At 56.1% G+C, this 12,736-nt stretch overlaps 1 protein-coding gene across 1 annotated transcript; it reads left to right on the forward strand.

The window, feature by feature from the left end:
• Positions 1 to 4,172: 4,172 nt before the first annotated feature.
• Positions 4,173 to 9,523, forward strand: Ephx3 (epoxide hydrolase 3). Its single transcript, XM_045139386.1, has 7 exons — positions 4,173 to 4,424; positions 5,247 to 5,332; positions 5,888 to 6,045; positions 6,886 to 7,014; positions 8,869 to 8,972; positions 9,065 to 9,201; positions 9,298 to 9,523. The coding sequence occupies exons 1-7, from the start codon at positions 4,182 to 4,184 to the stop codon at positions 9,521 to 9,523; spliced, it is 1,083 nt and encodes a 360-aa protein (XP_044995321.1). The 5' UTR covers positions 4,173 to 4,181.
• The last annotated feature ends 3,213 nt before the right edge of the window (positions 9,524 to 12,736 follow it).

Genomic DNA, 12,736 nt, shown 5'->3' on the forward strand with positions numbered 1-12,736 from the left:
TGCTGGTGTCTCCCGGACATTTCTTTGTGAAACACTTTGGCTTGCTGAGGGTGAGCCCAAGGTCCTAGGCCACCTTTGTGCAGGGGCTACCCACGGTGGCCGCAGAACCCCCTCTCTGGTCCTAGTGTAGCCTCTCCTGGGCAGGAACCGCGGCAGGGAGCCCAGATGCCCACGTCCCCCTGTACCCAAGGCGGTTGACGTGCGGAACCGCAGCCCCCACGTTCTCGCTGGATGCCATCGAACGCGCTTCTCCCACCCAAGGCCTGGGGCCACTGCTCCCTCCTTGCTTGCGTCTGGTTCCTCATTTCATTTAAGCTCAGGGGTTAGCCACACACTCTTAGGTAAGTGTGTATTTCCCGCCCCACCCCACCCCCGCTCCCCGAAAATATCCCTGTATCTTCACACATGGGCACATTTTTACCAAGAAAGCCCCATGGGGCTTCCCTCCTGTGTGCCCAGCAGTGTGTGCAGGGACGGGCAGAAACACGGGTGGCACGGACTGACAACCCACATTCCCGTTTCAATCCAGAAGGACCCTATTCCTGTCTCGCGTTGGACAATTGCCATACCTCCCAAAGAAGGTGTAGGTAGTCAGAGCGCCCCCCCCCCCCCCCCCCCCCCCCCCCCGGCCCACGGTCCCATCCTGCCCCAGCACTTGACCGGCCTCTGCGGGAGCCGTGGTGTTCTAGAACTCATCCTCCCTCCCTGTATTTGCTTCCCGCTCGGTTCAGAAACTTCCCCAGGCTGCGTCCTCCTACAGAGCTATAGAGGGGTTTCCCCCGAACCTTCCCACTCAAGACTGAATCCCACCATGTGGGCCTCCTGCACAGCTTCCTCGTGGGCGTTTCTCTAACTGGGTTGTCATTAGACCTGAGGGTTTATTTAATTTTCCTGGCCACTTCCACACCCTTCCTGCAGAACTAGAGGTAGTCCTATATGGAGGCGTGCGAGCCCCCACTATACGGATCGCTTGGCCAGTAATGATGTCAGTGAACGTGAGACTTGTATTAAAACACATGGTCATCTGTAGAGGGGATTGGTAGACTTTTCACTTATATACTAAAGGTTCTTTTTTTTTGTGCAGTTCTCATTGCAAAAAAATAAACATTTGTACTGAATATGAAAGAAATTCCCCTCCTGTGATTACTGCTGTCTTTTTTGAGGATAGAGTCGGTGGGGGCGGGGGTTCTGAGGCAGGGCCTGTATAGTGGACTTCAAAGAAAGGAGGTTCTCCGACGCCCACCAGATCTTCAGCCAGAGACCAGAACATATATAAAGTACACGGTGTTTGGCGCCTGGGGTCCATACAAGGCGTTGGAAGCCACCAAAACAGTAATAATAACAGTGCTTGCTGGCTAATCATGCAAGAAAAGAAAGGCTAAGTGCTGGGAGAAGGAGCTAGCACCATCCAGTCTTTGAAGTGCTATGCTGATGGTATCGCTCACTGGGGTAGGAAGATGCACCACGGGTTTCATGAGGGCCCCTGGACAAGCGCTGTGTTTATTGGCCTGTTACGGTCCAGTGGGAAGAGGCAGGAGGATGAGTGATGTGCTCAGAGGCCACAAACCAGAGGAGATCCGATGTTCCCAGTGGCGGTGGTGTGACTCCATAGTTGGCAAATCAAATGTCTTCTTGGCCAGGCTACTACTCCCAAGGCAGGAGCAGGGAGTTTAAGGCCAGCCTGGGCAATTTAGCAAGATGACATTCTTCCCCCTCCCCTCAAAAAAGAAAAGCAGCCCTTCTGAAAAGCCAGCACTGAAGAAGGTTCCTATGAGTTCAGAGAGGGCTTGGAGTCCCGAGATACTTAACCCTACCATGCACAATTCCCTGGAGTCTCCCTAGTGCGGTAATAGACCCACGGACACGTGAGAAGATGTCTGCTTAGAAACTTGCAGATGACGCGGCTGGAGAGACTGCTAAGCAGAGAAGGCACTTGCCTGCGAAGCCAAAGGACCCAGGTTCAATTCCACGTAAGCCAGATGCACGTGGTGGCACATGCGTCTGGAGTTCACTGGCAGTGGCTGGAGGCCCTGGTGTGCCCATAAATAAATAAACGAAAGTATTCTTTCAAAAAAAAATACCAGGTAAGGCCAGGTGTGGTGGCACACGTCTTGAATCCCAGCGCTTGGGAGGCAGAGGTAGGAGGATCGACATGGATTCGAAGCCACCCTGAGACTCAGTAAATTCCAGGTTAGCCTGAGCTAGAGACTACCTCGAAAAACTAGAAGAAGAAAAAAAAAAAAAAAAAAGTTGAAAACGCCCCAGTGACAATAGGGATGAGTCACAGATGGTCGGGGAAATGGTCCTGAATTCCTTGTTCGTCCAGATGAATGACTTCAGGCCAATGACTACGTCCTCGAATTTCAGGTTCATGGGCCGGCAGCGCGAGGATGTGATAAAGCTACCCAGATACACTTTGCAAAGTTACTTATGGGTTAAATATTGGGTGTCCCTAAAATGGCTGAAAAGGGGTTGCCAAAGCAGCAGCAGCTGTCTTTCAGGACCAGATCTCACGATGATGAGAACAGCTTCCAGTATTCTGGTATTCACGCCTTTCCTGTTTCCCCTTTGGACCAGAGAGCCCTGGTGACCCAATTTGTCTGCTCTTCACCCCACAAGTCATGGTCTCCCTCTACCCCCACCAGCACACAGCCACCAAACACCGGAGCCCCCTTCCCCAGCACACCCGCGATGGGGCGCCCCGGCTAAGACCAGTGGCTCGCACATCATTGGCAGGCAGAAAGGGGCGGTCCGTGGTCCCACTACAGTGACCAACGCAGGGCTTGGGAGGCCCGGGGACGACCGCCCCAGGTCAGTCCTGGTGGAGGTGCGGATGGATGGACTCGCAGCCTGGTCCGGGACAGCGTGGTGTGCTCCGAGACAGGAGGCATTGCCTCTCGCTTCCGGGCGCAGCAGACATTAGGTTGCCCTGCCACCCACCACCCCCCCCTTCCCACACACACACACACACACCCCACTTCATGGCCCAGCCTCCACATTCGGGTTCCACCCACTTCCAGGCCTTTGGCATGAGCCACACCCCGAGCTCTTGCTAGCCATGTACACTCCCTAGATCGCAGGCCGCGCCTACTTTGCACCCCGCACCACCACCACCCAAGGTTTCAACTGTCCTTCCCACGGTGTTTTTTGGTTGGTTGTTTTTTGTCAGGTTCCAGCTCTCCTTTAGTTCCTTTATTATTTTATTTTACATATTTTTATTTACCTCTTTGCAAACAGAGATAAGATAGAAGAGAGAAAGACACAGAGAAGGAATGCGCCAGGGCCTCCAGCCACTGCCGAAGATCTCCAGATGCACGCGCCCCCTTGTGCATCTGGCTGATGTGCGTCCTGGGGAATCAAGCCTGAGTCCTTGGGCTTTGCAGACAAACGCCTTAACCACCAAACCATCTCTCCAGCCCTGATTGGGCTTTTCGATGTACGGTCTCACTTTGGGTCCATTCTCTCTGCAGTCTCAGGCTGGCCTCGAACTCACACAGCAATCCTGAGTGCTGGGATTAAAAGCATGCGCCAGCCACCGCGCCCCGGCTTTTTTATTTTATTTTTATCTACTTATTCGAAAGAGAGAGAAAATGCGCGCGAGCTGCGAAGGAACTCCAGACGCCTGTGTGCCGCCTTGTGCGTCTTGGCTTTACGTGGCTCCTGGGGAATCGAACCTGAGTCCTTTGACTTTGCAGGCAAGCGCCTTAACCGCTGAGCCATCTCTCCAGCCCCTCTACTCAGCCCCTCCGCGCTCTCTCTCCTTTAAAACCCCCCACCCATCATCATCATCACCTGCTGCTGGAATCCTCTTATCTCTTATCTCCCTGTCTCAAGCCCCACCCGGGTCTTCCCAGGGCCCGGCCCACAGGTCCAGCCGTCTCCTCCCCACCCATCCCCCAGCATCCTAGACCTGTTCCCCCACGTCCCCGTCGCGCCCAGGTGTGTTTACCTGCCACTTTGGGGCTGAGTCAGTCATGTGCGGCTGCAGGTGCTGCTGCGGGCGGCCGTCGGCTCCGTCGGACGCGGACGCTGGCAGCGCCCGGGGCACGGCGGGCGGTGGCCAGGGCAAGCAGGACGGTGCGCTCCCGGGGCCGGACCCCGTCACCCCGCTGCTGCCGCCGCCGTCCCCCCAGACCCACCTCGCCGTCGACGTGCCCCCGCCACCGCCGCAGCAGGAGGCCATGCCCGAGCTGGTGGTGACGGCGCTGCTGGCGCCGTCGCGCGCCTCGCTGCGGCTGCTGCGCGCCCTGGTGCGGGGCCTCGTGCTGGCCGCCGCGCTGCTGGCCGCCGCCGTCTACGGGTGCGGGGCGCTCGCGCGCGCGCTCTGCCGCCCGAGCCGGGGCTGCTGCGGACGCCCGCGGCCCTCGGCGCCCGCCTGCCTGCGAGACCCGGAGCTGGGCGAGCACGCCTTCCTCCGCCTGGCCGTGAGTGCGCGCTGCTGCGGGCGCGGAGGGATGGAGGGAGGGAGGGCACCCCAGCCCATGGCTTGACGCCTTCGTTTGGGGGTCTTGGGGGTCTGGGGGAGGGAGGCTGTCGCTGTAGCCCAGGCTGACCTGGAGCTTACAATGTAGTCTCAGGCTGGCCTGTCGAACTCACGGAGATCCTCCCGCCTCCTTCGTGTGCGTGTGCGTGTGCGTGTGCGTGTGCGTGTGCGTGTGTGTGTGCGTGTGTGTGTGTGTGTGTGTGTGTGTTGAGGTAGGGTCTCCCTCTAGCTCCGGCTGACTCTGTAGTCTCAGGGTGGCCTCCAACTCACAGTGATCCTCCTACCTCTGCCTCCCAAGTGCTGGGATTAAAGGCGTGCACCATCATACTCCATCCCCCCCCCCAAGTGGTATGTACATACGTATGTATGTATGTATGTATGTATGTATGTATGTAAGTAAGTAAGTATATTTTGGTTTTTCAAGGTAGGGTCTCCCTCTAGCCCAGGCTGACCTGCAACTCACTCTGTAGTCTCAGACTGGCTTCAAACTCATGGAGATCCTCCTGCCTCTGCCTCCTGAGTCCTGGGATTAAAGGCGTGCGCCACCACGCTCCGAATCCCCCCCCACACACCACCATCGGTGAGTGTGAGTGTGTATGTATGTGTGTGTGTGTGTATTTTGGTTTTTCAAGGTAGGGTCTCCCTCTAGCCCAGGCTGACCTGGAACTCACCCTGTAGTCTCAGGCTGGGCTCGAACTGGCGGCGATCCTCCTGCCTCTGCCTCCCCAGCGCTGCTTTTGACACTTGCCTCCCATGCCCGCAGAGCTCAGGCCTGCGTCTGCACTATGTTTCTGCTGGACGAGGCAACGGGCCCCTCATGCTGTTTCTTCATGGCTTTCCCGAGAACTGGTAATGTTGGCATCGCGTGTTCCTGGTGCTTGCCCCGGGAGTGGCGGGTGAGAAGTGGAGCTCTGCGCGCTAGGATTAACCTGAGGGGGTGAGGATAGACAGGCCTGTAGATGGCAGAGCATTATCGGGCCCAAGTAATGTGCAAAAAGAGACAGGGGGCTGGAGATAGATGGCTGAGTGGTCAAGGCACTTGCCGACAAAGCCAAAGGACCCAGGTTCGGTTCCCCAGGACCCACTTAAGCCAGATGCACAGGGTGGCGCAGGCGTCTGGAGGTCTTTGCACGAGCATTAAAGGTAAAGAAAAGGCACATTGGCTACAGCCTGCCTGGTATCCGTAGGGGCTCCAAGGGATGGGACCGAGGAGGGGCTGTGGAGATGGACGTGGTCCTGGATCTAAGGTGAACCCTGCCTCGCCTGAGGCTCCTCTCTCCTCCCTTCTGGTAAACCCGGGGCGGAGAGGCAGAGTCAGCCAAGGCTCTGGCTGGGTGTGGGAGGTGCAAGCCTGGGGGGCTCTGACTCGACTGCCCCCCACCCACCCCCACTCCCACTGGACAGGTTCTCCTGGCGTTACCAGCTGCGGGAGTTCCAGAGCCGCTTCCACGTGGTGGCCGTGGACCTTCGAGGCTACGGCCCCTCCGATGCGCCCACGGACGTGGACTGCTATACCACTGACCTGCTGGTGGCTGACGTCCGGGATATCATCCTGGGCCTTGGTACTGAACGAGCCCTTCCCCATTCTGTACACACCCCATCTGCTCACGCTTGTTTTGGGTTGGGTAGGACCCACTCCTCCACCCGGACCTCAAACTTACTGGTAACCTTTTTTTTTTTTTTTTTTTGGTTTTTCGAGGTAGGGTCTCACTCTAGCCCAGGCTGACCTGGAATTCACTATGGAGTCTCAGGGTGGCCTCGAACTCACGGCGATCCTCCTACCTCTGCCTCTCCCGAGTGCCGGGATTAAAGGCGTGCACCACCACGCCCGGCTTGGTAACCATTTTTTAAATATTTATTTATTTACTTATCTAAGAGAGAGAGAGAGAGAGAGAGAGAGAATGGGCAGGACTCTAGCCACTGCAAATGAACTCCAGATGCATACGCCCCCCCCTTTGTTTAGCTGGCTTACATATGGGTCCTGGAGAATCGAACCTGGGTCCTTATGCTTTGCAGGCAAATGCTTTAACCGCTAAGCCATCTCTCCAGCCCTACCTTAGGAAAGTTTTAAGGGACACCCACCCCTTCTAGTCTCTGGGGCTTCCTGGACCTTGTCTATGCACTTGAGGTGGGAACTTAGGCTCAAGCCTGCATAACTTTTCTCATTTATTTATTTGAGACAGAGAAAGGGAGGGAGAGAGAGAGAGAGTGAGAATGGGTGTGCCAGGGCCTTCAGCCCCTGCAAACGAACTCTAGATGCCCTCTTGTGCATCTGGCTAACGTTAGGTCCTGGGGAATCGAACCTGGGTCCTTTGGCTTTTATGGAAAATGCCTTAACCACTGAGCCATTGCTCCAGCCGCCCCCCCCATAACCATTTCGCACCGGGGTGTCTGCTCCCCAGGTTACTCCAACTGCATCCTTGTAAGCCATGACTGGGGGGCTCTCATCGCCTGGAATCTCTCCATCTACTTCCCATCCCTAGTGGAGCGGATGGTTGTGATCAGTGGAGCGCCTATGTCAGTGTACCAAGGTGTGTTGAGCATACCGGGGTGTGTCTTCAGAGCTTGGATGTGTGTGTGTGTGCGCGTGTGCGCGTTTCTCCACTCACCTGGCAGGGCAACAGGTCCTGAAGGCACTCCTTCATCTAGACTCACTGTGGGTACACTTACGAGTGACCCCCCATTTGCTGAGGACTTCATAGATACAAGGTCAGCCCTGGGTGTGCAGTTTGGTTGCAGAGAGTGGGCTTGGGCTTTTTCTTGTTTTTTTGAGACAGGGTCTCACTCTAGGCCAGGCTGACCTGGAATTCACTATGTAAATATGAGTTAAAGGCGCGTGCCACCACGGCCTGCGCATGTCTTGTCTCTCCTTTATTTTGGGATATTTGTACATACAGCGGGGATATCTGGCGGATGGAACCTGTGTAAACGTGAAGTTAGCTTCTGTTTCGCATGCCCTTGTACACACAGACTGAAGGCAATCTAATATTTTGTTTGTAAAATAAAATTTAAAAAAAAAAAAAAGTTTGCGCCGGGCGTGGTGGCGCACGCCTTTCATCCCAGCCCTCGGGAGGCAGAGGTAGGAGGATCGCCGTGAGTTCGAGGCCATCCTGAGACTACAGAATGAATTCCAGTTCAGCCTGAGCTACTGGGAGACCCTACCTTAAAGAACCAAAAAAAAAAAAAAAAATAGTTTGTGAGGTTGGGCATGGTAGAATACAGCTATAATCTCAAGAATTGTGAAGTTGAGACCAAGAACCTAGAGTCTCATAATGCTAACCACGCTCTCTGCCACTGAGCTACGCACCCAAGGCTTGATGTGGTCATGTAGTATTGAGGCAGCATTGTAATCTTCATTGTACTCAATCTCTCCCTGTCTCCCCCTCTTCTGGTTCTTGTCTGCCTTTCCCCGTAAACTGTCAGCCAGCTCCCTAAGAGCGGCAGTTTTCTTTCCCGTGAACTCACTGCTGTAGCTGCAGGGTCTAGAACTGGGCCTGGCAGAGAATAGGTGCTTAAGAAACGTTTATTGCCGGGCGGGCGTGGTGGCTCACGCCTTTAACGCCAGCACTTGGGAGGCCAAGATAGGAGGACTGCCCTGAGTTTCATTGCCATCCTGAGACCACAGAGTGAATTCAAGGTTTGCCTGGACTAGAGCAAGACCCTACCTCAGAAAGAAAGCAAGAAAGAAAGAGAGAGATGGGCTGGAGAGATGGCTTAGCGGTTAAGCGCTTGCCTGTGAAGCCTAAGGACCCTGGTTCGAGGCTCGGTTCCCCAGGTCCCACGTTAGCCAGATGCACAAGGGGGCGCACGCGTCTGGAGTTCGTTTGCAGAGGCTGGAAGCCCTGGCGCGCCCATTCTCTCTCTCTCCCTCTATCTGTCTTTCTCTCTCTGTGTCTGTCGCTCTCAAATAAATAAATAAAAATTTAAAAAAAAAAGAGAGAGAGGAAGGAAGGAAGGAAGGGAGAAAGAGAAGAGAAAGGAAGAGAAAGGGAGGGAGGGAGAAGAGAGAAGAGAAAGGGAAAGAGGGAGGGAGGAAGGAAGGAAAGGAAAGAAGGAAGGAGAGAGGGAAGGAGAAAGAAATGTTTATTGAATGAAGCAGGGAAATACATCTGGATTTGGGCAGGAGAAGTACAATGGTAGCTATAGCGTTTTCTAGAAGCTGCAGAGGGAGCCATCCCCCATCCCCCCCATCCAATAGCTACAGAGCAACGTGGTGGGAAGGGCCGCTGGAGGCCAGCCAACAGGTGGCCAGTGTCTCCACAGACTGACAGTGACAACATTGCAGAGGCTGATGTGCCCTCAGCTGGGTGTGTGCAGGGAACGCAGGGGCGCAGGGCCACCGCGGCTCCCGGCCTCACGCTCCCGTCCCCTTGTGCTCTTTCCAGAATATTCAATCCACCACGTCGGTCAGTTGTTCCAGTCAAACTACATGTTCCTCTTCCAGCTTCCCTGGCTGCCGGAGAAGCTGCTGTCCATGTCTGACTTCCAAGTGCGGTGTGGGGCGAGGGTGTTGGGGGTGGCAGTGGGACCCGGGCACCCTGGGGCTGGGCCACTGAAGCCGGCACCGTCCTGTGTCCGCAGATCCTCAAGTCCACCCTGTCCAACCGCAAGACTGGCATCCCACACCTGACCCCCAGTGAGCTAGAGGCCTTCCTCTATCACTTCTCTCAGCCTGGTGGCCTCAGGGGGCCCATCAACTACTACCGGAACATCTTCAGGTGAGGTCACAGCCGCCGGTCAGAGCGCCCAGGGGCTGGGAGTCGTGGTCATGGCAGCCATCCTTCCTTCCCTCTGCCCGTCTGTCTTGGCCACAGGAACTTCCCTCTGGAGCCCCAGGAGCTGGCCACACCCACGCTGCTGCTGTGGGGGGAGAAAGACCCCTACCTGCAACACGGACTGGTGGGGGCCATCAGCAGCCGATTTGTCCCCGACCGGCTGGAGGCCCACATCCTGCCCGGTGCTGGCCACTGGATCCCACAGAGCCATCCGCGGGAGCTGCACCGGTACATGTGGACCTTCCTGCGAGACCTGCTGGACTAGTGGCCCGGGTGGATTGCCTGGCTCACCCCATGAGCATGTGACTCATGGCACCAAAGTCACACCCCCCCCCCCCCAAACACACACATCATGGCCGCTTAAACCAGAAGCTGACATTCCTGCCCCCATTTGTCACTTACATCTGCAACTTGGCTTCTCCAGTGGCATGTTCAATGTGGCATTTCCACCTACATAGAATACTTTTAATTTGAATAGAAATGAAATACTAAGCTGTACGCCTTTAATCACATAGAGAGAGAGAGAGAGAGAGAGGATGGGCGTGCCAGGGCTTCCAGCCACTGCAAATGAACTCCAGACGCGTGCGCCCCCTTGTGCATCTGGCTTATGTGGGTCCCGGGGAATCGAACCGGGTGGGGTCCTTAGGCTTTGCAGGCAAACGCCTTAACCGCTCAGCCGTTTCACCAGGCCCTACATTTTTGTCTTCTGAGATAGAGTCTTGTCTGCATGCTCACATTGCTCATCACCGCATTGCATTCGCCTTCCTTTTTTAAAACAATTATTTTTATTTTTATTTATTTATTTGAGAGCAACAGACAGAGAGAGAAAAAGGCAGATTGATTGAGAGAGAATGGGCGCACCAGGGCCTCCAGCCACTGCAAAGGACCTCCAGATGCGTGTTCCCCTTTGTGCATCTGGCTAACGTGGATCCTGGGGAATCAAGCCTTGAACCGGGGTCCTTAGGCTTCTCAGGCAAGCGCTTAATCGCTAAGCCATCTCTCTAGCCTGCTTCCCTTCTTGATTAGGCATGCTGGAATTACAGATGCTACAGTGCTTTTAAAGCGCCTGGCTTTACCCAGCAAGCCCTTTTGTTGTGTGTGTGTGGTGGCGCACATTTTTAGTCCCAGCACTCAGGAGGCAGAGGTAGGAGAATCACTGTGAGTTGGAGGTCAGCCCTGGGGATACAGAATGAATTCTAACTCCATCTGAGGTAGAGTGAGATGGTTCCTTGAAAATGCACCTCCCCCTCACCGAAAAAAGCAAGCCCCCTGAGCCATTTTGACAGTCCTTAGTGGCGTTTGTTTGTTTAAAGGAAGGATCTTGGGCTGGAAGGATGGCTTAGTGGTTAACGTGTTTGCCTGCAAAGCCAAAGGACCCAGGTTCGATTCCCCAGGACCCACGTAAGCCAGATGCACAAGGGGGCACATGCGTCTGGAGTTCCTTTGCAGTGGCTGGAGGCCCTGGCACACCCATTCATTCCCTCTCTCTGTCTTTCTGACTCTCTCAAATAAATTAAGTAAAAAAAACTTAAAAAACAAAGGAAGGATCTTGCTGTGTACCCCATAAGTGGCCTGGAACTCCTAAGCATCCCATGTGCTGGGGTTACATGGGTGTGTCCCCAATGTCCTGGCTTTTGCTCATCCCTTGAGGACCTGCCACGTGAGGGTTTAGGGGTTCTACTTTGGGGGTGTGCCTGCCAGACCAAAGCTTGGTCTGCTGGTCATCACCCTCTGCCCTCCCTTTGTCTCCAAAAAGACACAGGTACTAGCCACTGTTGTGGGTCCTGGGGATGTGAACCAGGAGGTAATCTTGTAGCTCTGGAGTTCAGACAGGAGAGGAGAATGGGGTGAGGGGGCGGGGGGAACTCTGCAAGTGAGTGACAGAGCTCAGCTAAGGCTTCCCAGAGGAACCACAGTGGCTGAACTTTTCCTGAGACTGGGAAACAGACACCAACGGTCCAAGGAGGGAATGAGCTTGGGCTATTGGCATAAGGATGCGGAGCCAGTAGCTGCTAACCAGACGAAGGCTGTGAGCAGTGTGAACTAGATCCTCAAAGGGCAGGAGGGGTTTTCAGCAGGGGAGGGACATGGCTTGAATTTTGAAGAGCTCCCTGTGGTGGCTGGGCAGTTCAGGAGACAGGCAGCCGGCTTTTAGAGCACAGCGCAGTCTCTGGCCTCTCTGCAAAGCCCGGACCCGCCCCTCTCAAGGGTGAGGGGGCGGGGAGGGGGTAGGAGCCAGACGGGCCTCCCTGGATGGAAGTCTCAGGAGGGGACAGAGTCTGGGCTGAGGGATGGGTGGGATCCAGGTCTGTCTCCCCGGATGGAGGTCTCAGGAGGGGACAGAGTCTGGGCTGAGGGATGGGTGGGATCCAGGACTGTCTCCCCGGATGGAGGTCTCAGGAGGGAACAGAGTCTGGGCTGAGGGATGGGTGGGATCCAGGTCTGTCTCCCCGGATGGAGGTCTCAGGAGGGGACAGATTCTGGGCTGAGGGATGGGTGGGATCCAGGTCTGTCTCCCCAGATGGAGGTCTCAGGAGGGGACAGAGTCTGGGACGAGGGATGGGTGGGATCCAGGCCTGTCTCCCCGGATGGAGGTCTCAGGAGGGGACAGAGTCTGGGCTGAGGGATGGGTGGAATCCAGGCCTGTCTCCCCGGATGGAGGTCTCAGGAGGGGACAGAGTCTGGGCTGAGGGATGGGTGGGATCCAGGCCTGTCTCCCTGGATGGAGGTCTCAGGAGGGATCAGAGTCTGGGCTGAGGGATGGGTGGGATCCAGGTCTGTCTCCCCGGATGGAGGTCTCAGGAGGGGACAGAGTCTGGGCTGAGGGATGGGTGGGATCCAGGCCTGTCTCCCTGGATGGAGGTCTCAGGAGGGATCAGAGTCTGGGCTGAGGGATGGGTGGGATCCAGGCCTGTCTCCCTAGATGGAGGTCTCAGGAGGGACCAGAGTCTGGGATGCGGGATGGGTGGGATCCAGGCCTATCTCCCCGGATGGAGGTCTCAGGAGGGGACAGAGTCTGGGCTGAGGGATGCGTGGGATCCAGGCCTGTCTCCCCGGATGGAGGTCTCAGGAGGGGACAGAGTCTGGGCTGAGGGATGCGTGGGATCCAGGCCTGTCTCCCTGGATGGAGGTCTCAGAAGGGGACCAGAGTCTGGGATGAGGGATGCGTAGGGGGATTATGCGGGCGGATAAGCACCGAGTCCAGGGGAAGATGGGTCTGTGGTAGGTTACCAGGGTGACGGAAGGAGGGTTTGATGGTTGTCTAGAGCGGGTAGCGGTTGTCCGGGTGACTTGAGGGGCCCAGGCCAAGGCTGACCAGAGGCATTGGGGGCAGTTGCCCCGGGCGACTGGGTCGGTTGGCTGACGGTTGCCAGGGTAACAAGAGGCTGGGCTGCGCGCTGGCGGCGGGATGGGGGGAAGGGAGGATGTCTTCCGAAGGAAACCCTCTGGTTTGGGGGTACGGTCCTGGCCAATGGGA

Source organism: Jaculus jaculus, chromosome 21 (genome assembly GCF_020740685.1).
Source record: "Jaculus jaculus isolate mJacJac1 chromosome 21, mJacJac1.mat.Y.cur, whole genome shotgun sequence".
In the NCBI taxonomy this organism is placed as follows: domain Eukaryota; kingdom Metazoa; phylum Chordata; class Mammalia; order Rodentia; family Dipodidae; genus Jaculus; species Jaculus jaculus.

What these genes read in the sequence shown, in the direction of transcription:
- Ephx3 (XM_045139386.1), top strand. Translation starts at nt 4,182, where the DNA reads ATGCCCGAGCTGGTGGTGACGGCGCTGCTGGCGCCGTCGCGCGCCTCG. An exon ending in ACGCCTTCCTCCGCCTGGCC is followed by an intron (nt 4,425 to 5,246) that starts GTGAGTGCGCGC and finishes CCATGCCCGCAG; the next exon opens with AGCTCAGGCCTGCGTCTGCA. An exon ending in TGTCCATGTCTGACTTCCAA is followed by an intron (nt 8,973 to 9,064) that starts GTGCGGTGTGGG and finishes CTGTGTCCGCAG; the next exon opens with ATCCTCAAGTCCACCCTGTC.